General features: G+C 38.3%; 1 protein-coding gene across 2 annotated transcripts in view; it reads left to right on the top strand.

The window, feature by feature from the left end:
• LOC137948360 (glycerol-3-phosphate acyltransferase ATS12, chloroplastic-like) overlaps positions 1–26,681 on the top strand; it is a 37,642-nt gene that overhangs the window by 7,435 nt on the left and 3,526 nt on the right. For both annotated transcript variants that reach the window (XM_068794437.1, XM_068794438.1), the window contains exon 6: positions 26,407–26,508. In XM_068794437.1, coding sequence (XP_068650538.1) covers positions 26,407–26,508 — 102 coding nt within the window. The remainder of the gene's footprint in view (positions 1–26,406; positions 26,509–26,681) is intronic.

Here is a 26,681-nt window from a genome sequence, read left to right on the forward strand (position 1 = left end):
AGGCAGTGGTCCCCTGAAAATCCTTTCAAGATATTGGACCTCCATACTATACTGCTCTCCTGCTCTATTCGGCATAGTGAAGGGCAAGCAATACAAGTCTTCAATCTTGCTGCAGCTATCAATATTAGGCGGTGGTCCCCCGAAAATCCTTTCAAGATATTGGACCTCCATACTATACTGCTCTCCTGCTCCATTCGGCATCGGGGAAGAAGAAGGCACTGTTGCCTTCAGAAATATTTTGTCGGTCAATTTCCAAAAGTTCTTCGCTAACAATATTCAGCTAGCTCCATTGCCGGAATTCAGGTTGCAACGGCAATACGAGATTTTCGAAAGTCTGCCGAGCTTCCCGAGTGCCAGGTATGCGCTCTGTTTATTGTCGTCACCGGAGAAGACGACTTTGGTTCTATTTCTCGTGGAGAGACGGAAAAATTTTGCTAGAAATCTCCACCACCATCATTCCAGCAACAGTAATATCATTCCCGAAATCAACAGTCACCATCCAGAATTATTTTGCTGCTGCTTATTATCTTCCTACCAGCACATTCTCTGTTGGAAATATTTTTTCAGAAAGCTCCAGTAAGCTCAAATCAGTCATCTTACCAATCATATATTGCAGGAAGATCTTGATTTGATTTTTCCCGCTTTAAGGCAACTCGGACAAGTTCCTAAAAGAGCTTGTCTTGCTGATTATACGAGTTGCTTATTATTTTGAAGTATTGACAGATTATTCATTGGTCATCATATTATTTGGTACATATACTTGCATTGAATTATTTCATGGGTCATTTTATAAGGATTATTTTGGTTCGTGTTATATGGGTCCAAGCCCATTTCAGTTGCTGTTATTGTGTCTCTTTTGATGAGACATTATTATTGAAGAAGAGGTGGCCTCATACCATTATTTATTTTTCGCTGTAAAAAATACCAAAAATATTTGCGGTTGGGATTCCAAGACGGAGGAACTTAATACCCTCGTAAAAAATATCAAATGTCAATGGTTGGGATTCCATGACGGATGAACTTAATTCCCTGTCAAAAATATCAAATATCAAAGGTTAGGACACCATGACGGATGAACTTATTATTACATTTATATTACTTCCCCCCATTAATGTCATATATTACTCTACCACTTGAGAGTCGTTGTCCTGTGGAGGGACACGGTGGTGAAGGTGGACATTTCAGAGCAATGCCGATAGGCACACTACCTACAGAAGACGAAGTGTGCCCTATATCCAGCATGAGTTAAGATTGGAGTACAAAGCCATGTCTTAGCGGCTAGGAGTGATTTGCTCTCACTGATATTATGCCAACTGGGCTTCATGAAAGAGAGCACCAGCGTGAGGGGGAGTGTTGGAAGATGAAGGCATATTGGAAGATGCGCCTTTTTATACATCATTTGCAGCAAGCTGGTAGTTCATGCTGTTCTCTCACCCCTAACTTAAGGGGGAGTGTTGGAAGATAGGGCCCAAGCCCACACGACCAAGGAAAGCTCGCATATTCAAGTGTATTAGAAGATGGGCCCAAGCCCATAAAACCAAGGAAGACCCATGCATCTAAGAGATATAGAAGTCGGGCTCAAGGCCCACATATCAAGGAGAAGGCCCATAGGCCCACATACAATGATGGTAGGATGGTAAATAAAGAGTCATCTCATAGAGATGGCATTGATGTAATTTGATTAAAGTTCCAAGGTTAAAACCCTAAACCCTAAGTTCAAGGGTATTAATGTAATACAATTGTTTTATTAATCTATAAATAGAGCTTCAGGGGGAGGGTTAGGAAAATCAAGTCCATAACCCATTCTTCCTCCAGTTTTCTCCATGAGCTAAATCCACGGAGTCCTGAAAATCAACATCACCCTAGTACAATTTGTGAAGATGCATATGGAATAACGTAGTGTGTAACCTCAAGCCAATAACAATTCCTCTTTTCTACAACTCCATTTTGTTGGGGAGTATATACACAAGATGATTGATTAATAATATCGGTAGTTTGGCAAAAAGAATTAAATTTACGATTCATGAACTCAAGAGGAATACGAAGTGAAGCACCATACTGTGTTTTTATTTCATTTTAAAGATTTGGATGACATTAAAAAAATTTAGTTTTCTTTTGCAGGAAATACACCCAAATGGATATATTAAAATCATAAAAAATAATACAAAATACTTATAACCAAAAGTACTAGCTGCAGGACACGGGCCTCATACATTCGAATGAACTATTTCAAATAAATTGCTACTTGAAGATTGACTAAATAAAAAATATGCACGGTGGTGCTTCCTTAATTGACAAGACTCACTCTAAAATATGGAACTAGATGGCAACATAGGAGACAATTAAGATAGTTTTGCTTGAGAAGGATGATCTAGTTGGAGATGCCACTGGAAGATTGTACCGTCCACATGAAAGTTGAAGAAGTCGATCGTGATGAATCCTCCAATTGATGCAACCCATGACTAACAGAAAGGAGATCCACAGGAAATTTGGAAACGGGCAAAATAATAAAACTGTAATGATGGAGTTGGCTGGATTGTTCCAACTTTCTAATCGAAGAAAATGAATTACCGACAAGGGTGACTTGTTTTCATGGTGATGATTGACTAAGTTTCAAGAACAATGTGGACATACTTGACATTTGGGACAGTACTAGAATCAATTCTCATGTAGAAACATGATTCACATGCAAGACTAACTTACCAGACATACATGAACTGGCCAGAATAGCTTTAGCTGATGAAGTGGGTTGGGCCACAGGCGCAAAGGAGTAAGTCAACTGGGCCATCTTTTGAACTAACTGTTGAATCTCATTAGGGGCACCATGCACAATGTCAACTACACGAGCTATAGAAGTGTCACTCTTATCAGGAGTACTAGAATTCGTCCATACTGGTTTGCCAAATTTGTCCCAGTACTTGTTTGAAAAATGGTTGGTACATCCACAATGGACACACCATATTTTACCCCTGCTCTCACCCTGGCCACTACCATGGTTTGAACTTTCTTTGCCTTGTCCTCTTTTACTGCCTCCACGACCACGGGTGGTCCTTGATCTACTTGGTGCATGCTGGAGATGAAGATCAGTAGCTTCAACATTCTTTACTTCTTTACCACCATGCAACCCCACAATAGATTCTGCACACATGACTATATTAAAAGCATTAGGTCATGAGGGCACATCATCTGAGGCATGTAACTGTGCTTTGGCAACATCCTATTTAGGTCCCAACCATCCAAAAATTTTGCTACATAAATCTACCCTGTTATTTTGTAAGATCTTTCTTATCAGTAGTAAAGGGGTGGTAAATGCTAATCTCATGTAGTACACTTTGCAGCTCACTATAATAATCAATAACTGTTCTGTCACCAAATTTCAGACTAAATAATTCTACATACAATTCATAGATTCTCTCAAATTACTATCCTATGCAAACAATAACTCAAGAGAGTTCCAATTCTCCTTAGCTATTTCAAGTTCATAACTTGACTTTTGAGCTTAGATTTCATACTATTAAGTAGTCAAGTCATTACCTAGCTTTCTTAGCTTCGTAGTCATTAATTACTGGAACAGGAGGATCATCTCTCAAATACTTAGCCTTTCACTTGGCTTTAAGATAGATCCTAATTGATCTAGACCAACTTAAATAATTTTGGCCATTCAATTTTTTAGTAATGATCACAATTGTATTATTTCCATCATATGTACCAGTCTCTCTAGCTGGTATAAACACCTCTCCAGAGTCACTCATACTAAACTAGAGTAATCAGACCAAAAGACTTTCCAAAAATATCAATGTAAGGCCCATGCAGATTAGTGGGCCCCACACCAGGACAATTAGGGCAACAAAGAACTTCAATTCAATTGCAACTATCCAATTCAAGGTGTACTAGAGAACTGAGACCAAAACCTCTACAAATTATCACAAAAATAGAATGCCACAGGCACCCAGTATATTGATGGAGGTAAAGAACACAAATTTGTGAGCTTTGCAGGCAAAGTTGGGAAATTCCCAATTGGTAAACCCTCTAGGGCACGAATTCCATATAAAACTGCTCACTTGGCAGTACATGCCCTCAACCCTAAGGTTATGACACAAAAAAAAAAAAAAAAAAGAGAAAAAAGTTTGACCTTCAGCCTCAACTAGAAGAAATGTTGAGATTCCCCTCTCTTAGAGGATGTGAAAACTTAGAAAAAAGGAAGAGAGAACCTGGAGAACTCTTGCAATCAGATTTCACTATTCTGATACTATGTAAAAACATGAAATTTTAGGAGAAAAAGAGGAGAAGAAGAAGAAGGACTGGAGAAAGAGGGGAAGAGTGCTTGAATTATGCACTCGTTAGGTCTAAAATTTGAACCCTTTTCTTGCTTTAAGTGATGGCTAAGTAGAATTTCAACAATGCCCCTCATTACTTAACCACTCATATCTCACTCAATATAACTTAGAATCTTATCAAACTTGAACCTATGTTTTTGACATGATTCCTAACTTACTGCTGCCTCGAGAGCTGAATACTAGAAGATTGAAATGATAAAAACACCCTTTCATGAATTCCAACACAATCAGAAAGAGAATTCATTAAGAAAGCTCAAATGAGAGCAAGTAGGATGTGAGATAGTACACTTGGTGTTGTTCAGTGCAAAGAGAGGAGATAACTGATCAATAAAAATAGAGCTAGGATCTAATGATAAAGGGAGTGGCAAGAAAATTCTACCCTTGCAAGTGACTCCACAATGCTATTTGCATGTGGTTATAATAGACTTTCTTTTATGATTTAATCACATGGTTATAATTGAAAAAGGCATTCATCATGTTTAGACCGGAAACCACGGTGAGTTATAGTGGATTTCAATACAGTAACAGCACAAGAATGGGATGAAAATTATTCAATATGATATTATCACTCATTTTAGATGTGTGTATCAGACTGGATCTTATTCTGTCCTATTCATACTCAACACTTGTCAAAAAAGGGCAACATAGCTATAATACATCCACAATAGACGAATTCAAAAAAGTCCAGCAATAGAATGTTCCAGTAATTTCTGCATATGGCTGGCTTAATTATCATTTTTTCCCCTCATACAATTACTTGGATGTTGTATTTCTTGATATGCCTAAATTCTAGATACAGCCCATGAAACCCAAGTGACTGCCCTTATGAGGTGAAGATTATCTTTTCTCTTGTTTCTTTGATGGACATTTTCATGCTCAAGTATGGCCCCACCTCTTCTTCTAGCGACAGGAGAGAAGAGAGGCATAGGTTGTACCCCCAATTTGCCATGGAAAGAGAGGGGCTGGGACTCCGTGCAGAAAATCTGCACAGAAAGAGGGCTAGGGTAGCCCTTCCCTCCCCTTTCATGCAGAACGGGATTTGGGGGGGTTGAGGAAGAGGAGACAGCGCCACTCTCTAGGCTACTTTCCTCTCTATATCAGTGAAATAGAGAGGGTGGACTTGTATACAAGAATAATTATAATTTCAATTTGTTAGAAAATATGAAGGGCATTTTGGTCATTTTACTTTTAGCTGGGTGGAGATGATATTATTGTTCGGCATGTTTTAATTTATTTTTAGTACACATTTCATGTAATTTTGGTAAGTCTTTTGGGAGTTATAAGAGTTTATGTAAAATGTAACTAAATAGAGGTAGTTTTGTCTAACACAAGTGAATAAGAAGTAGGGGTAATGCTTGATCCCCATCTAGAGCAGTTTCTCTCAAGCTCTCTTCTCTCTTTCCTCTCTCCCTCATTCTCCTTCCAAAACTCTCAATTTTACTCATTTTTTTATTATCATGGTATCGGAGCTTTAGGTTCTGGAATCAAACCTCTTGTTCTATTTTCCCCCTTTTTTGAAGCCACCAAGTTCAGAAAAGGGTTTTTTGAGGTTTGGTCTTGACTGGTTACAATAAATTAAACTTTTCTCATCCTTTTTCTGCCAAAACCTTAAGGTTGTTGGTTTCTACTGCTATTAGTTGTAATCTAATGCTGGAATAGAGTCACAGAGGACTTTTTGGCTTGGGAAAACTCCCAATTTTCTGGTGCGCAGCCCAATGCAGGGTTTTTCTGCTTGCATCACCCTTGAGAAGGTGACATCAGCCCTATTTTATGCATGATCTGCATTACTTGTTGATTTAAATCACATATTTTGGTTGTTTTTGGAACAAATTGGGTGTTTTGTGCAAGTATACTTGCAAACCCTATTTTTTTTAGAAGTGGGACCCACCTACCATGTGCAACTATCTTGTGATTGAAACTTTATTTGGTTGATTGTGGTTGCTTAGTGATAGATATGGCAGAATATGTTGAAGTTATTACTCTCTCCTGAGAATCTGGTAGTTCTTAGGGAAAGGATACAATAAGTTTATTAGAGATGATCCCTCAGTCTCATTTAATGATGACTGAGAAGTTGAGGATAGTCAAGTGATGACTTGGCTTGATTCCAAAATCAGGAATCAAATTATGAACTGCGACACAACCAAGGTGATGTGGGTCTCCTTAGAGTCCATTTATGCTCAAGGGAGTAATCTATCATGGGTATATGAGTTATATGCCTAGATGTTTAGCCTCAAACGAGGTCAACAATTAGAGTTTTATAGTGAGTTAATTGGCATACTGCAGGAGATTTCTGTTTTTCAACCCTTCACTACTGATGAGAGGGAAACTAGAAAGCAACATGGATATGTGAAAGTTATGCAAAATCCTGAGAGAGAGAAGAAGAGAGAGAGAGAGAGAGAGAGAGAGAGAGAGAGAGAGAGAGAGAAGTGGCACAAGCTCTGAATGAGCTGCGTTGGGGGTTGTGCACGACCCCCAATGCCATTTATTAGGTTTTAAGTCATATATTACAGAAATAACAAAAATGCCCCTTACATAGAGAACACTTATTCCCTTATAACTCCCAGTCTACTCTTCCTATGAATATACAAATTTGTACACTAACTAAATCAAACATGCTGAACAAGATAGTGCCATAATATAAAATATCCGATCATGTAAAATGACCAAAATATCCTTGAACTGATTTTCTCAAAGAGCATATATATCCATGAGGTGCAGCTTGTCACAGAAACTTATAAATTCATGTTTTCCTAATGCCTTGGTCAAAACATCTCTGAGTTGATAAGCCGAATGAACATTGGTTCTTAATCACAACATCCCTAACCAAATGACAATCCACCTCTGTGTTTTGTTCTCTCATGAAAAAATAGGATTGCTGGTAATAAATATAGTGGTTTGGTTATCACATAACATAGTCATGGCTTCATTATGATGGAATCCTAACTCCCTAGAGACTGATCTCACCCACATGAGCTCGCTAACAATGTGCCATAGCCCTGTATTCCACTTCTGTGCTTGATCTAGCTATAACATTCTGTTTTTTGCTTTTCTAACTGATTAAGTTGCCACCTAGAAAGACACCATAGTTGATTTTCTATCTAGCTTTGACCTAGCACAATCTGCATCAAAGAAGGCCTCAATTTTCAAGTGGCTATTATTTTCAAAGAAAAGACCTTTCTCTGGTGCTCCCTTGAGATATCTCAAGATCCTTTGAGCTGCTTCAAGATGAATCTTCCTTGGGTGTTCCATAATCTGACTTACTACACTTATTGCAAAAGATATATCTGGGCGCGTAACTGTGACATATATGAGCTTCCCAACCAGTCTCCTATACAATGTTTTATCATCCTATTCTTCACTTTGGTCATCGTGTAGATTGAGTCCAACTTCCATCAGAGTATCTACCCATTTAACTCCCAATAATTTTTAGTCATGTAGCATATTAGTTATACACTTTTTTTGAGATAGCATTAGTCATTCTTTGCTTCTTGCAACTTCAACATCCAAGAAGTATTTCAATGCTTTCAAGTCTTTGCTCTGGAAGTGAGTAGCAAGTAACTTTTTAACTTCTTCAATTCCATGGGTATCACTGCCAAACAATGTAATGTCTTTCACATATACAAGTAAAACTATGATCCCCGAAGGCCTGTTTATGACAAACAACGAATAATCGTAGTGGCTTTTAGAGAAGCCCATAAACTTCACTACTTGGCTAAAATTTTCAAACCAAACACAAGGGCTTTGTTTCGCCCATAGATTGTTTTCTTGAGTCTACATACCTTGTGCATCTCCCCTTAGGCAACATTCCCTGGAGGTTGCTCCACATTGACCTCTTCTTTTAGGTCACCATATTGAAAAACATTCTTTATGTCTAACTTGCATAAGGGCCAACCCTGAGTAACAACAATAGATACTAGGATGTGTACTGAAGATAATTGAACAACTAGAGAAAAAGTTTCAAACACATCTTACACCATAAGTTTGTGTATATCCTTTGGCCACCAAATGAGCTTTATACTTCTCAATCTAGCCATTAGCCCTATATTTGATTGTATACACCCATCTACAGCCAATTACTTTAACACCTAAAGGTAACTCACATAACTGCCACGTTCCTCGCTTTAATAGAGTAATCATCTCAGCATCCATGGCTTGCTTCCACTCTAGAGAGAACTTAACATCCTGCACTGAAGAAGGAATAGTGCAAGTGGAGAGACAATGCAAACTTTCTATAGTTGTTAGACAAATGATCATATGTCATATAATGAGACAATGGATAATGAGTACTTTTCATAACACTTTTCCTTGAAGCAATGGGTAGGTGTAGATCACTTACCTTAGGATCCTGAGACGAAGATGAGTCATGGTCTTGCATGGGAGAGGATGACGTTTGCTAAGAGGAATGCACCTATCAACGCTGATATACTTGCAAGGGTTTCTCAATAGTGATATTTTGCATAGGTCCAAGAAAAACATCAATCAACAGGGGAGTAACTGACTCAACAATTGGGGAAGAAGATGGTACATCAATGAGAGTAGTATACACAAAAAAGGAGTATCCTAAAAAAATGTGACATCTACAGATACAAATGTTTTTCTAGTAGATAGACAAAAACACTTGTACCCCTTTTGTGTACGAGAGTACCCAAAAAAAATGCGCTTAATTGCACGAGGAGATAACTTATCTTTGGATGATCCCATAACATGAGTAAAACAAACACATCCAAAGACACAAGGCGAAACTGAGAGCAATGGAGCTGAAGGCAACAAAATCTGAATGAGAATTTTACCTTCAAGGACAGATGAGGGCATCCTATTGATCAAGTAGCATGCAATAAGCACTGCATCACCCCAAAAGTGCTTAAGAAACTTCATATGTAACATCATAGTGCGAGCTACTTCTAGTAGATGACGATTTTTACTCTATGCAACCCCATTTTGTTGTGGAGTAAAACACACATGAGGTGTGGTGAAGGATCCCTTGATTTTGACAAAAAACCGTCAAACTTATGATTCATAAATTCAAGATCATTGTCAATATGCAAAATATGGATAGAAGCCGACAACCAATTCTTTATTTCATTGTAAAAGAGTTTGAAAACATCGAAAGCCTCAAACTTCTCCTGAAGGAGATAATCCAAGTACACCTACTAAAATCATCAATAAATGAGATAAAGTACCTAAAACCAAATAGACTTGTTCCGGGACAAGGACCCCAAATATCAGAATGAATAACCTCAAATAGTTGATTAGTCTTATGATGTGAGGTTGGAAAGGAGATCTGGTGATGTTTGCCCAATTGACATGACTCGCATTGAAGTGTAAGATTGGAAAGAAATTTTGGAAAGACTTGAATCGATTTTGCTGGCGAAAGATGACCTAATTGCAAATGCCACTGGAATTGGGTAGCAGATGTATGCAGTGCATGGTGTATTATCTAGCAAGTGGCTCTCCAAATAATAGAAACCACCTCTCTCACATATGAAACCAATTGTCCTCTTCGTCACGAGGTCCTGAAATAGACAATGAGTAAGATAAAAAGTTAGAGAACAATTCATAGACTTAGTTAATTGGCTCACTGACAACAAATTTAAGGGAAATTTAGGAACTTGTAAAGTAGACTGAGGTGACATAAACGATGCAGGGAGAACAGTACCAACACCCAACACCCTGGATTGAGGAAACAAACCCATCAATTAAATTTACTTGCTTTATATGTGATGACTATTTCATGTTAGAAAACAAGGATGTCATACCTGACGTGTGAGCAATAGCTCCGGAATCGATAACCCAAGTAGGAGAAGAGGACATACCTGAAGTAGCAAGAATATCAGTAGGAGTAGGAGCATGGACCACAGATCCTGAGGATAAACCGATTGATAACTAAGCTAAACATTACATAATTTGTTGTTGTTACTGAAATTGTTGTTGCACCTCATCAGCTCCCCCTAAGGGGACAAAAGCAGCAACCTCTGAGATTGTTCCACTAGTCTCATGGCTGGTAGAGTTTGCCCAGGCAAGCTTTCCAAATGTTATCTATCATTTATCAGAGTAATGGTTAGTTCATCCACAATAGACACTTTCTCTCGGACTTACCATCGCCTTTGCCTCGACCTTTGCCTGAACTGTCTCTACCTCTACCTCGCCCATAACTTGTCCGACCTTGAGATGAGTCTGCTGGGCTAGGACTAGAGCCCAATGTATTAAGTGCAAACAACATCTGTCACCTTACCTCCTTTTTTCTTCTTTGGATACCAAAATTGTTTCTACCCTCACAATTCTATTGAAATTTGTGAATAATGAAGGCACCTCTTCTGTAGCTAAGATCTGTGCTTTAATGCTGTCAAACTCCCCATCTAAGCCATCAAGAAACTTTGCCACCAGTAGTTGGTTTTGTTGTTTTCTTAATTCTTGCTCATCCGTAATGAATGGATGATATACATTAATTTCCTGCCAGAGTTCCACAAATGCACTATAATATTGTGTAACAATCTTGTTACTCCTTTTAAAACCAAAGAAATTGGTGTACAATTCATAAACTCTGGATAAATTACTCTCTTGAGCACACATATACTCCAAAGAAACCCACATAGCCTTTGATGTTTCACTAGGCATCACTTGGTTCCTTAATATTGAATTAATACTGTTGATAATCCAAGTCATAACTTGGTTGTTTTCAGCTTCCCAATCACCAGTCGTTGGGATTGGAGGATCATCTTTGATGTACTTTGTCTTCTTTCTTTCCTTCAAGAACATTCTCACTGACTTGGCCCAATTAAGATAATTTGGTCATGTCGACTTCTCAAATGTCATGAACACTACATCTTTTGCCATCAGATCCACCCATATCGTTAGATGGTACATGAACTTCACCCAAATCAGCCATAGAGTAAGTATAGAGTCACCAAAAGTATTCAATTTCAATATCCAAATACTTTTGCAAATTCCAAGATGAGGGTCCCACTTAGTAAAAATTAGGGTTAGGGCAGAGATGAGATGTGTGCAAGTGATATATGCTTAAATCAACACCATATATCAAACAAATAGAAGATTCTTCAAGAATCGACCACAATTAGGGCTGATATCAGCATGCAGACTGATGATGTAGGCACAAGTCTAGGGATAGTTGATGCACATCCCAAGATCTCTAAAAAAAACCCCTTTTAGGCAATCAAAACATCATTTAAAAGATGATTGAACCAGTAACCCTAATGTTATGGCAGAAAAAAAGAGAGATTGAATTTTTACCAACCAGTCCCCGAGGAGATTTGAAAAACTTTGATTTTCTGAAAATGTCCAGATAAAGAGGAGGCTTTTTGGCTAAGATGTACTCACAACAATGATTACTGCTCTGATACTATGTGAAAAGTATGAAAAATCTAGAGAGAGAGAAAGAAGAGAGAAAATAGGTACGAGCTCTGAATGAGCTGTGTTGGGGGTTGTGCACGATCCCCAATGCTATTAATTAGGTTTTAAGTCATAAATTACGGAAATGACAAAAATACCCCTTACCTAGAAAACACTTATTCCCTCATAACTTCCAATTCTACTCTTCCTATGAATATAATTTTTTTTTTACACTAACTAAATCAAACATGCTGAACAAGATAGTGCCATAGTATAAAATATCCGACTATGTAAAATGACCAAAATACCCGAACTGATTTTATCAAAGGATAGGTACACATTACCAAATTTCTAGATAGATTAGGACCAGAATTTGATGCTGTCCGAGCGTAGCTTCTAGATTTCGAGGATGTCCAATCTCTTTGTGCTGCATATAGCAGAGTTTTGCATGCAGCATCTGCCGTTGTATCACAGGGGGGTAAAGATGTTATAGGTGTTCCTATGTTTGCACTGAACAGTTTGGGATCCACATAAGTTCTTAAAGGTAAAAGTAGTGGTACAAGGGGTAGAGGAAGAGACAGTCAAGGAAGAGGTCGAGGTCGTGGTGATAATAGGCAGAACAAAAAATGTACCCATTGTGGACGGACCAACCATTTTTTTGATAAGTGTTGGGCCAAATTTAGCAAACCTACATGGGCAAATTCTCCTATTCATGTGGCTATAGAGCATACTGGGCTGATAGTGCACATTGTACCTCGAGCATTGGATGAGATGCTCAACATTTGTGGCTCAGACTTCTACTCCTACAACTACCTTGGTTAGCTTAGGTACGTCAGCTCTACATGTGCGTTCTTCCTTTACCTGGGTTCTTGATTTAGGTGCCACTACTCACATGTCAGGTATGTCTTCATTATTCGCTGAGCTACAAGAGTTTCGTGCTATTAAGCATGTTACCTTAGTTGATGGATCCATATCCTTAGTTCAAGGAATGGATACATTAGTTTCTTTATTTTTTTTGTCACCCTAGTTTGTATTGTTTGTTCCGTCATCTTACTGTCCATTAGTCAACTCACAAAGTCAATGAATTGTTCTGTCACTTTTTATCCTTCTTATTGTGTTTTCCAGGATTTCGCGATGAGGAGAACGATTGGTTCCACATCTGAGAGAGATGAATTGTACTTTTGGAGAGCCACTCACAACACTCATTACAGACATTACATTCTGATGACACCTTTATAGTGGTATCTACGGTTAGGTCATCCTCCCCTGTGAAGGTGGTTCAACTTTTTCCTACATTTGTGAGTCATGTCAGTTGGGCAAGCTTCACTAGACACATTTTCCTCTCAGTCAATTTAGAAGCAATCACTTATTTGACATTGTGCTTTTTGATGTTTGGGGTCCTTGTCCTATATCTAGTATTTTTGCTTTTTAAGTATTTTTTGTCTTTCATTGATGACTTTAGTCGATGTATTTGGGTGTATCTCCTAGGGAGAAATTTGAAGTATTTGATATGTTTCAACTTTTCTTTAATGAAATGAAGACACAATTAATACTTCTCTTCGTGTACTTCGTACTGACAATGGTTTGGAATTTATCAACCAGGAGTTTGGTTTGTTCTATCAGAGTAAAGGGATTATACATTAGTCTTCATGTGTTTTTACTCCACAATAGAATGGAGTGATTGAGCATAAGAACCATCATCTGTTGGAAGTCACACGCACTATGATGTTTCATATGGATGTTCCAAAATTTTATTGGGGAGACGCAATTTTTATTGCCTGCTTCCCCATAAACAGAATGCCTTCCTGTGTTTTGATAGAAAAAATCTCTTTACAGGTATTGATGTCATCTGACACCTTGTTTTCATTGTCTCCTTGAGTATTTGGATGTGTTTGCTTTGCATATTTTTTGGTCCTTCTAGGGATAAATTGTCTCCACGTGCAGTAAAATGTATTCTCTTGGGATATTCTGATACTCAGAAAGGGTATAAATGCGTTTGTCTCTCTGTAGAAAGATATTTATATTCGTTGATGTCACATTCTTTGAGAACACCCCATTCTACTAGTCGGTCTCTACAGATGAACCTTCATGTCTTAAAACACCATATACTGTTGTACCTATTGTGGTAGAGGGTGTTCCGATTCCTCCTTTTGATGCTACTATAGGAAAACCGTTACAAGTATATCAGAGACGATTATTGCCTACACATAAGATCTCAGATCCTCCTCCCACATTGCTCCCTGAATCCTCCTTGCTTGTTGATCATGAGGTAATTGACTTACCTGGAAAGGTGTCCGTAAAGGTACAAGGTATCCATTGCCTCACTTTGTTTCTTTTGAATCCTTGTCAGATCTTTACAAACACTTTGTTCTGTCATTGTCCTCTTGTACTACTCCTTCTGTGCAGGATGCTCTGTTATCTCCTTAGTGGAAGAAAGCCATGGATGTTGAAATGGAGGCACTTCTAGACAGAGGCACATGGGTCCTAGGCAATTTGTCGTCTGGTGCTACAGTGGTTGGATGTTGAAATGGAGGCACTTCTAGATAGAGGCACATGGGTTCTAGGCAATTTGTCGTCTAGTGCTACAGTGGTTGGATGTTGTTGGGTGTTCACGGTTAAGTACATAGCAGATGGCTCCATAGAGAGGTACAAGGCAAGGTTGGTTGCAAAGGGGTACACACATATGTTGTTGACATGCTTGAAACTTTTTCCCTAGTTACCAGATTGTCCACTGTACGAATTTTAATTTATGTGGTTGCAAATCAAGGATGGTCATTATCCCAATTAGACATAAAGAATGTCTTCTTCAATGGAGACCTACATGAAGAGGTGTATATGGAGCAAACTCCCTGGTATGTTGCTCAGGAGGATATGAGTAAAGTATGCAAGCTCAAGAAGGCCATATATGGTTTGAAACAAAGTCCTAGGGCGTGGTATGAAAAATTCAATTAGATAGCTATGTCTATTGGCTTCTGTCGCAGTCACTGTTATCACTCTGTATTCATCATGAAGCGTTAGACTGGAATTGTCGTCTTGCTAGCATATGTTGATGATATTATCTTGTCTAGTAGTGACAAGAAAGGCATTGAGGAGGTTAAAATGCATTTGGCCAAACATTTTCAAGTAAAAGATCTAGGAGACCTGAAGTATTTTCTAGGTATTGAAGTGGCTAGAAGCAAAGCTGGTTTGGTACTACAAGAAAGTATGTCACAGGCATGCTGTAAGAATATGACTTGTTGGATGCTAGACCAACAGAAACTCTTATGGAAGTTGGGCATGATCTCTATAATGAACAAAGTGAAGAACTTAAGGACAAGACAGTTTATTGTCGCTTAGTTGATAAGCTCATCTCTGCTACAATAATACGTCCTGACATCTCATTTGCTGTTAGTGTTGTTAGCCAGTTTATGGAATGCCCACGAAAGGTTCATCTGAAGGCTGCACAAATAATATTGAGGTACTTAAAAGGGTCACCTGGTAAAGGATTGTTCTTTAAATCTCAAGATCACCTGAAAATAGAAGCTTTCCTGATGTTGATTCTGTAGGGTCAAAACTTGATAGAAAATCTACCATAGGCTATTGTATATTCTTGGGAGGTAATCTTGTTAGTTGGAAAAGTAAAGGGAAAAATGTTGTAGCCAGGTCAAGTGCTGAAGCTGAGTATAGAGCTATAGCTCATACAGTAAGTGAATTAATGTGGGTGAGATATGTTGTTAGGGAGTATAGCGATAACCAAGCAGCCAAATTTATTGCTAGAAATCCGGTGTTCCATGAAAGAAACAAGCATATTGAAGTGGACCGTCACTTTATTCGGGATGTTGTGATGAAGAGGGAAGTCGTCACTCCATATGTTAGATCTGGTGATCAAGATATATTTACTAAATCTCTTAGAAAACGTGAATTTGAATTTTTTTGTCGCAAGTTGGGTCTCATGGATATATGTGCTCTAGCTTGGGGGGGAGTGTTAGCAAATCAGAAGAATGACATTTTGGTCATTTTACCTTAGCTTTAATTTCTTGAGGCGATATTAAATTGTTCAAACATTTTTTAAATTTATTTGTAGTACGAATTTCATATAATTTTGGTAATTCTATTGGGAGATATAAGGGTTATGTAAAATGTAACTAAATAGAGGTAGTTTTAATTCTCTTCCTCATTCTCTCACCAAAACTCCAATTTTACTCATTTTTAATCACAATTTAATTTAAAAACAAGATAAATGTAAATAATCGTTTTATATGAGCTTTTTCTATTTTCTTATTGTCTCTAACATCTAGGCCATATTTGGCCTGTGGATTTTAATTAAATACATCATCTATGAGTCTACTTGGAATTATAGTGTCCAGCAAGGCTGTGTTTGGAAATTACACAAGAAAGTCTTACCATAGTCTTCATTTCCTCTAAACTTATTTCACAGGAGTTTAGTGATAGGCTGCTTGAAAAGCTGCTTGCTGTTTTTCGTTAACTATGTTAAGTAGAAAAAAGTCCACATTGAAAAGTGTTAAGGAAAATAATTGGGTCATAAGGTTGCACAATAAACTTTTTAAGTGACTAGTCATTTTGGGATGGAACTGGGCTCAACCTAAAAATGGTATCAAATCAGGTTGTGTGCATGGACCGAGGCCCAGTGTGTTTTCCAGGTTATTTGTGTGTTGTGACACGTCACAAACCAGTTATGTGTAAGCCTGTACATGAGAGGGAGTGTTTAGTGGAAAAGGTTTCACATTGAGAAGTGTTAAGGAAAATGATTAGGTTAGAAGGTTGAACAATAAGCCTCCTAAGTGGCTAGTCAGTTTGGGATAAAAACGTGCTCAAACTAATAATTGGAATCTTCTACACAGTTATTTGCAGATGATTTCAGAAAAGCCAAAAAATGGGATTGGTTCCTTGTTATTTTCAGTTTTTGTTTTCACACTTTTTAGCACTTATCAAAGAGGTCCTCGTTCACCCAAAGTCCTCATAAAAGATCAATTCATTGAAGCATTTATTACTCCAGAGTGCTTATACACATCATTACTTTCTTCCTCTGAAAACTTGGTAAATATAGAGAAACTTTCAATTTCTTACATCGTTCACTAGTTTCTGTTATTTCTGAAACGTTCTCATCCATTCCTTCAGGAATTTCAAGAATCAAACTTGTGACCTCTTCTCGGAAAGTCAAATTCAAATTAAAAACAAAACTGATACTAAATTGGGGACATTGAATTGAAATTACAAGAGGCTGTTTTTTTCTAGGATGGTGGCGGGTGAGGTAATTGGGGAACCAACCTTCTCTGTCCAGTGTAACACATGGAAATGGAAATGGAAAATTTTACCATGAGGAATAGGGACAAGGTTGGAGAAGAAGCCTTGTCACAGGGCAGGGGTGTGAAAATGTTCAAGTCCAACTTGTGGGCTTTCTCCTACTCATTTCTAATTCCATTCAATCATGTATCATGAATGACATTGAATGTGTATCCTTTTTAAAAACAAAAAAACAAAGATTGAACTAGTTTCTTAACTTCCCTTTCAGGACGCATAATAACTTTTGCAATTTAGATATGTTTTTGGAAAGGTCATGTCATGAAATCAGGAAAGCAAAAAAAAAAAAAAGGCGTACAGGAGAAGGATTGCCTCTGCAACGTTAAGAGAAACAGCAGAAAGTGGCAAACGCCCAGGGTGAAGTAAGTCCTGGCAAACAGTGAGTTGTTGCTGACCAGAGCCCAATCGCAGTCTGCTAATAGCATCTGATATTGTTTAGCTAAGGAAGGTGTATCTTGTGCAATCTCTCCCCTTTTTCCCCAAGGCTTGAGGCTTTACTCTTCCATCCAAAGTCTTTATTTCCCCCTTGTTTTAATTAATCTTGCATCTCCACATCATCACTAATTGCCATTTAAAAAATGTTATGAAGGGAGTGTAATAAAAGATTCTCCATTTCAAAAGAAAACAAAATTCTTGGAAAGGTGAGTATGTTTGATTCCTTGATAATGTTCTTGTTGAAGAGAAGATATGGAAGACTCTTACATGACTCTCACAGTAAGAAGTCTTATAGGGCCAAAATTAATATGGTGGAGTCTTACAAGAGTCTCATAGAAGGTCTCACAAAAGAGTTTCAGTTTAAAGGTATTTTAGTTATGTTAGTCTTCTATTTATGTTCAGTTATTTAATTATGCTAGGACTTATCTTTAAGTGTTATACTTTGGGTGTAATTGGGACAAGGGTAGTTTAATTGTAATTGGACTTTACTACTTTCCTTTATTATAAATAGGGGCTCATGTACTCAGATTACATCAAGTCAATGAAGTTTTCCTCTTTTCTAGAAATTCAACAGTGTCAATGTTTGTTTCCGACAACAAACTATCCCACGAAATTTTGGTCATCATGGTGACGGAATGCGTCAGACAGGCTGATAGCACAGCGAGCTCACAACTCTTACAGTGGTGGACGAAACCACCACTATCTCAAGGGACTGACGGAATAGTCCAAACCACCAAACGAGAGAGAGCGTTGAGCTCTCTGGTTTCTCGGCGAAGACAATGAACACGAGAGACGAAAGATAAATTCTTCCCGTTGGGGTTTTTCCCCCTTTCATTATGTATTTAAGCTTTAGGTTTTCCTGTTACAAAATGGCCTATGGGCCCAATTCAATGCCACCCATCTCATTAAGCCTAATCTAATAACCCTATAACCCAAATTATATAACAATTATGAACATAAATTATATCTAATATACATTTTAAGATATCGTAACATCCCCCCTCAAATTGATGCTGGTGAGTCAACCAACAACAATTTGCCAACCAAAAAATTATGTCGGGATTGAGACAATACTTTGGTGAAGACATCGGCCACTTGAAGATATGAAGATATGTATGGAAGAGATATTACCCGACGCTCCAAAGTGTTGCGGATGGAGTGACAGTCAACCTCAATATGCTTGGTGCGCTCATGGAAAACTGGATTGGCGCCATTCTGGATAACACTTGTATTATCTGCATGAAGCAGTGTAGATTAGGGCTGAGGAAACTGGAGCTTAGCAAGAAGACCGCGGAGCCAAATAACTTCAGAACATGCAGTAGACATAGCGCGATACTCGGCCTCGGTAGATGACTTGGACACCCGGTCTTGTTTCTTACATTTCCAAGAAATTAATGCATCCCTTAAAAACATACACCAACCTATAGTAGAGCGGCGGGTATTGGGGCACCCTGCCCAATCAGCATCACAGTAGGCAACCAGACATAGTTCAGAGCCGGTAGGAAAGAATAAGCCACGAGCAGGGGAGCCGCGCAGAGAGCGGATGATTCGCCGAACTGCCGCAAGATGAAGGTGTCGAGGAGATGACATAAACTGACTGACCTGATGAACAACATAGGAGATGTCAGGACAAGTAGTAGTCAAGTATATAAGACTCCCGACCAGTTGTCGATAGATAGTCGGATCATCAAGGAGAGAGTCCCTTCATCTTTCCTATATTTGACATTGACCTTCATAGGGGTAGTCACCGAATATGTGTCCTCCAACCCAGTGAGAGTAATAAGATTTTGATAATACTTATGCTGGTTTAAGAAAATACCTTTGGGTGTATGATGTACCTCCAACCCTAAGAAGTATGTGAATTGTCCAAGATCCTTCATATGAAAAGTGGCATGCAACACCTTCTGAAGCTTGGTAATCAGTCCAGAGTCAAACCAGTAATGATGATGTCATCCACATAAACCAAGAGAATGACCATGCCCACGGCAAACTTATAGAAGAGAGATGAATCATACTGACTCTTGGTAAACTTGTGGAGGATAAGTGTGCCGCAAAACTTCTCAAACCAAGTCTGGGGGGCTTGTTTAAGCCATACAAAGGACGACGTAGCTTGCAGACATGATCAGGAGAGGATGTAGACATACCCGAGGGAAGCTTTATATAGACATCTTCCTGAAGATCACCGTGGAGAAAGACATTCTTCACATCCATCTGATGTAGTGGCCAGGATTGAGATGCTGCAATGGCTAAGATAGTACGGACAGTGGTCATCTTGGCAACTGGTGCAAAAGTTTCCTCATAATCAATCCCATATTCCTGCCTGTTCCCCAGGGCCACAAGGCGGGCTTTGTACCGATCCAACGATCCATCTAAACGCAACTTGACAGAGAAGACCCACTTACTCCCAAGAGGCCGAATAGTAGGAGGGCACCCACAATGTCCCAGGAGTGATTCTCCTCTAGCGCTTGTAGTTCAGTTTGCATTGCCTTTTGCCAACACTCATGTGCCATAACTTGTTTATAACCAGAAGGAATAGAAATAGAAGACAAAGTAACTACTAGAGATACAAGGGAGGGAGAACCATACCTGGTAGGAGGGTAAGAACGACGTGTGGATCTGCGAAGAGTGATGGGAGCAGGAGCAGAGGGAGGATCAGGAGCAAGCGCCATGTCAATGTTTGTTTCCGACAACGAACTATCCCACGGAACTCTGGTCTTCACGGAGACGGAATGCGTCGGACAGGCTGACAGCACAGCGAGCTCACGGGACTGACGGAACTATCTCACGGGACTGACGGAACAGTCCAAACCACCAAACGAGAGAGAGCGTTGAGCTCTCTGGTTTCTCGGCGAAGACAACGAATACGAGAGATGAAAGATAAATTCTTCCCATTGGGGTTCCCCCCCTTTCATTATGTATTTAAGCTTTAGGTTTTCCTGTTACAAAATGGCCCATGGGCCCAATACAATGCCACCCATCCCATAAAGCCTAATCTAATAACCTTATGTACATAACCCAAATTATACAACAATTATGAACATAAATTATATCTAATATACATTTTAAGATATTGTAACAAACAGTTCCACGTACTGCCAATCCAATATGTATGGCATGGTTTGTGATACATTCTATGGCATACTATGAGTGAAAATCTTTACCAAAATACCTGCACGACAGAGATGTTTATTTTCTGGTAGCTGTATCTTCTTTTACTCGTTAATCATCCATGTTTTACAATGACCATGTTCTCATTCAAATTTAACAGTTTTGAAAGTTGATCGGTTGTTGAACTTGTCAGTTTATCTTGAAAATACTATTTCATTGGACACTAACATTTTACCTTATTGAGGATTACCTATGTTAAAAAATCAACAGAAGGGCATTTTGGTCATTTAACTTAGCTATAATTTCTGGAGATGACATTTTGTTGTTCAGCATGTTTAACTTTATTTGTAGTTCAAATTTGATGTAATTTGAGTCAGTCAATAGGGAGATAAAAGGGATTATGTGAAGTGTAATTGATTAAGGATAATTTTGTAATTAATTGATAGTAAAGTGAATTAGAAGAGCTGGGGGTCGTGCATCCCAAGGAGAGCAGTTTCTTGTGGCTTTCTTCTCTCTTTCTTCTCTCCCTCATTCTCTCTCAAAAACTCAATTTCATTCATTTTCACATGGTATCAGAACTCTAGGTATTGGATTCAAGCATTCCTCTAATTTCTTGCTCTATTGAAGTCAACAAATTCAGAAAGGGGATTGTTGAGGTTTGGTCTTGACTGATTTCCAAAGAAAAATAATTTTTCTCATTCTTTTCTGCCAGAGCCTTTAGGTTGCTGGCTTTTACTGCTATTAGGTAGTCTAATGTTAAAATATAGTCCTAGAGGGACTTTTTGACTTAGGAAACTTCCATTTTTCTGGTGCGCACCCAATGCAGGGCTTTGTTGCTTGCATAACCCACTGGGTAGGTGACATCATCCCTAGTTTTTGCATGATTTGAAATTGTGGTTGATTAAAATCATATATTCTGGTGTTTTGTGCAAATATACCTGCAAATTCTATTTCTTGAGTGGGGCCCACCTACCCTGCTCTCCTATCTTGTGATTGAAGGTTTATTTGGTTAATTGTGATTGCTTAGTGACAGGTATGGTAGACTTTGGTGAAGTTATTATTCCTTCCGGAGAATCTGGTAGTTTAGAGGGAAAAGATACAATCATAATTACTTCCGAAAGATTAATTGGTCAGAATTTTCTTGCATAATCAAAATCTGTTCGGATATACCTGAAAGCCAAGAAAAAGTTTAAGTTTATTAGAGATGATCCCCACTAAATAATGATTGAGAAATTGAGGATAGTCGAGTGATGACTTGGCTACTTAATAGTATTGATTCCAAGATCAACAATCAAGTTATTAACTGTAACACAACTAAGGAGATGTGGGTCTCCTTAGAATCAATTTATACTTAAGAGAGTAATTTGTCAAGGTTATATGAGTTATATGCCAAGATGTTCAGCCTCAAACGAGGTCAATGATCTGTCACCATATTATAGTGAATTAATTGGAATACTGCAGGAGATTTACGTTTTTTACTCCTTTACTACTGATGTGAGGGAAACTCGAAAGCAGCATGAATAGGTACACATTGCAAAATTTCTGGATGAATTAGGACCAGAATTTGGTGCTGTCCAAGTATAGCTTCTAGCTTCCTAGGATGTTCAATATCTCTGTACTGCATATAGCAGATTCTGCTCGCAGAACTCTGGGATCCACAAAAGCTTTTAAACATAAAGGTAGTAGTACAATGGGTAGAGAATGAGACAGTCAAGGTAGAGGCCGAGGTAGTGGTGATAGTAGGCAGGATAGAAAGTGTATCCATTGTGGACAGATCAACCACTTTTCTGATATATGTTGGGCCAAATTTGGCAAGCTCGCATGAGCAAATTCTCTTACTCATGAGACTACAGAGACACCTATAGGGCCCACAGTGCATATTGTACCTGGAGCATTAGATGAGATGCAACAGTTAGTCCAGCGTATGGACTGCTGCTTCTAATTCAGCATCTATGGCTCTAGCTTCCACTCCTACAGCTACCCTGGCTGGTTCAGGTGCGTTAGCCCTGCATGCGTGTCCTTCCTCTAGCTGGGTTCTTGACTCAGGTGCTACTACTCACATGTCAGATATGTCTTCATTATTCTCTAAGTTAAAGGAGTCTACTACGATTAAACATGTTACCTTGGCTGATGGATTCATATCCTCAGTTCAAGAAATGGGTACATTAGTTCTATCATTTTTTTTTCACTCCAGTCTGTACTCCAGTCTGTACTATTTATTTCTGTAAAGTTGGGTCAAAGGCCCATCCCAAAATGATTAACCAATTTAGGAAAACTTTGTTCCAGCTAATAAACTCAAAATCTTTGTACTCATTAATCCATGTGGGACTATTCCTTAACACTCCCCCTCACGTGTAGACCCTTTTTTGTGGCTCTACAAGTGGGTAGTTTAGGTTTAGGCCCTCTTTTGTAGTTCTACAAGTGGTTAATTTTAGGTGTAGGCCCTCTTTTGTGGCTCTACAAGTGGATAGTTTAGGTGTAGGCCCTCTTTTGTGGCTCTACAAGTGGATAGTTTAGGTGTATGCCCACATATGAGTACCTACTCTGATACCATGTAAAATTGGGTCCAAGGCCCATCCCAAAATGACTAGCCAACTTAGAAAACCTCTTTCCCAGCTAATAAACTCAAGATCTTTGTACTCACTAATCCACGTGGGACTATTCATTAATAGTTTCCAAATTTCCTTTGAATCTACTGTCCATTAGTCAACTCACAAAGTCTATAAATTGTTTTGTCACTTTTTACCCTTGTCATAGTGTTTTCTAGGATCTCATGATGAGGAGGATGATTGGTTTCTCATGTGAGAGAGATAGATTGTACTATTTGGAGAGCCACTCACAACATTCATTACAGGCATTACACTCTGACGATGCACCTTTACAGTGGCATCTTCGGTTAAGTCATCCCTCTCTTGCTAAATTAGTTCAATTCTTTCCTGCATTTCCTTCCAGTATTTCATTTCATTGTGAAACGTGTCAGTTGGGCAAGCATCATAGGACACACTTTCCTCTTAGTCAATCCAGAAGCAATCGCTTATTTGACATCGTGCATTCTAATGTTTGGAGTCCTTGTCCTGTATCTAGATCTTTTGGTTATAAGTAGTTTTTGTCTTTCATTGATGACTTTAGTCGTTGTACTTGGGTGTATCTCCTACGAGAGAAATCAAAAGGATTTGATATATTTCAACTCTTCTTTGATGAAAAAAAGACACAATTTGATACTTCTCTTCGTGTATTGACAATGGTTTTGGAATTTATGAATCAAAAGTTTTATTTATTCTGTCAGAGTAAAGAGATTATACATTAGTCCTCATATGTGTTTATTCCACAACAGAATGGATTGGCTGATCGTAAGAACTATCACCTGTTGGAAGTTGCATGCACTATGAGCTTCATTTATGTCGATTTCTGTAGCGGCGGAAGACAGGACGTAGTCTCACCTCAAGGCGAACCTCTATAAATCTTTTTTTTTTTTTTCGTGCTTGCTTTTCCTTTCTTCTGCGATTATTATTATTGTTCTCGTTAGTTTGGAATTAGGTCATTTAATTCCTAACATAGAGGATGTTCCTATTCCATCTGATGTTACTACAAGGAGACGTTTATAGGTATATCAAAGACGACGTGTACCTTTACATCAAATCTTAGATTCCCTCTCATGTTGGCACCTGAATCTTCCTTGCCTACTGGTCCTAAGGTGAGTGACTTACACCTTGCTATTGCTCTTAGGAAAGATATGCACAAAGGTATAAGTATCCATTGTCTCACTTTGTTTCTTTTGATTCCTTGTCTAGTTTTTATAAACACTATGTCACTGTCCTCTCGCATTACTTCTGTGTAGGATGCTATATCATCTCCTCAATGGAAGATAGCCATGGATGTTGAATGGAGGCACTTCTTAATAGAGGGCACATGGGTTTTATGTGATTTGCCGCTTGGTGTTAAAGTCGTTGGATGTCACTGGGCGTTCACGGTTAAATACAAAGCATATGGCTCCATAGAGAGGTACAAGGCAAGGTTGGTTGCAAAGGGTTATACACAAACTTATGGTGTTGACTTGTTTGAAACTTTCTCCGTGGTTGTCAGGCTATCCACTATACGAATTTTAATTTCTGTAGTTGTAAATCAAGGAAGCTCATTATCAAACTTATGGTGTTGATGTGTTTGAAACTTTCTCCTCAGTCGGAAGATTGTCCACTGTACAAATTTTAATTTTTGTAGCTGTAAATCAATGATGGACATTATCCCAGCTAAACATAAAGAATGCCTTCTTGTACGGAGACCTACATGAAGAGGTTTATATGAAGCAACCTCCTGGGTATATTGCTCAAGGGCAGATGAGTAAAGTGTGTAGGCGCAAGAAAGGCCATATATAGTCTCAAACAAAGTCTTCGGGTGTGGTTTGAGAAATTCAGTCAGATAGTTCTGTCTATTGGCTTCTCTCAAAGTCACTTTGATCACTCCATTTTTACCATGAAGCGTCAGACTGGTATTGTGGTCTTGCTTGTATACGTTGATGATATAACTTGTCTAGTAGTGCTGAGAAAGTTATTGAGGAGGTTAAAATACATTTAGTCAAACATTTTCGAACAAAAGATCTAGGAAACCTGAAGTATTTTCTAGGCATTGAAGAGGCTAGAAGCAAAGCAGGTTTGGTGCTAACTCAAAGAAAGTATGTCACAAACATGTTGTAAGAATATGACTTATTGGGAGCTAAACCAACAGACACTCCTATGGAAGTTGGGCATGACCTTTATAATGAACAAAGTGAAGAGCTTAAGGACAAGACAGTTTATCGTTGCTACAGTTGCATGTCCTACACAGAGAATACTGAGGTACTTAAAAAGGATCAGCTAGTAAGGAATTGTTTTTTAAACCTCAAGATCACTTGAAAATAGAAGCCTTCTCTAATGTTGATTATGCAGAGTCAAAACTTGATAGAAAATCTACCACAGTCTACTGTGTATTCTTGGGAGGCAATCTTGTTAGTTGGAAGAGTAAAAAACAAAAAGTTGTAGCCAGGTCAAGTGTTGAAGTTGAGTAAAGAGCTATGGCTCATACGGTCAGTGAATTGATGTGGGTGAGATCTGTGGTTAGAGAGTTTGACCTACAAAAAGATGAACCTATGACTATGTATTGTGATAACCAAACAACCATATTTATTGCTGGAAGTCCGGTGTTCCATGCAAGAATCAAATATATTGAAGTGGACTGTCACTTTATTTGAGATGCTTTGATGAAGAGAGAAGTTGTCACTCCATATGTTAGATCTGGCGATCAAGTGGCAGATGTATTTATTAAATCGCTGAGAAGATGTGAATTTGAATCTTTTTGTGACAAACTGAGTCTCATGGATATATGCTCTAGTTTGAGGGAGAGCGTTCAAAAATCAGAAGAAGGGCACTTTGATCATTTTACAAATTTTTGGAGATGATATTTTATTGTTCAACATCTTTAGCTTTATTTGTAGTTCGATTTTGATGTAATTTGAGTAAGTCAATTGGGAGATTATAAGGGGTTATGTGAAGTGTAACTGATTAGGGGTAATTTTATAATTAATTGACAGTTAAATGAATAAGAAGAATTGGGGGCCATGCATGACCCGAAGGAGAGCAGTTTCTTGAGGCTCTCTTCTCTCTTTCTTCTCTCCCTCATTCTCTCTCTCAAAAACTCAATTTCACTCATTTTCACAACCTATTAATGTTTTAATTCTTCTCTTGATAACAACATTTTGCATCTCTCAAACATGAAATTTATTTACAGGTAACTACTGCAAAATTTAGAATCATCTCTTGATATTTTCTGGGATTGCGCATCTGTCATGAATTTACCTGATGCTTGTATAAAATTATGATAAATGTTTTTGGTGAATGTTATACAGGGTCACAATATAATTTTTATATCTAACCATCAAACTGAGGCAGATCCAGCAGTAATCGCATTGCTGCTTGAGACAACACATCCAAATATTGCTGAAAAGATGGTAGGAAATTGGTTTGTTTGTTTGTATTTTTTTTTTTTTCGTTTTGGTTTGTTTGTTTTTTTTTTTGGGGTTTGTCTGCTTGTTTTTTTCATTTGGTTTGTTTGGTTATTTGTAAGTTATTTTATTTTATTTTTTAATGACCTATTGATGAAAAGATTAATTGTTTTCAAGTC

This window comes from Aristolochia californica, unplaced genomic scaffold (genome assembly GCF_029961685.1).
Source record: "Aristolochia californica isolate CCGP_79_NKW_82.1479 unplaced genomic scaffold, dmAriCali1.0.hap1 SCAF_13, whole genome shotgun sequence".
Taxonomy (NCBI): Eukaryota; Viridiplantae; Streptophyta; class Magnoliopsida; order Piperales; family Aristolochiaceae; genus Aristolochia; species Aristolochia californica.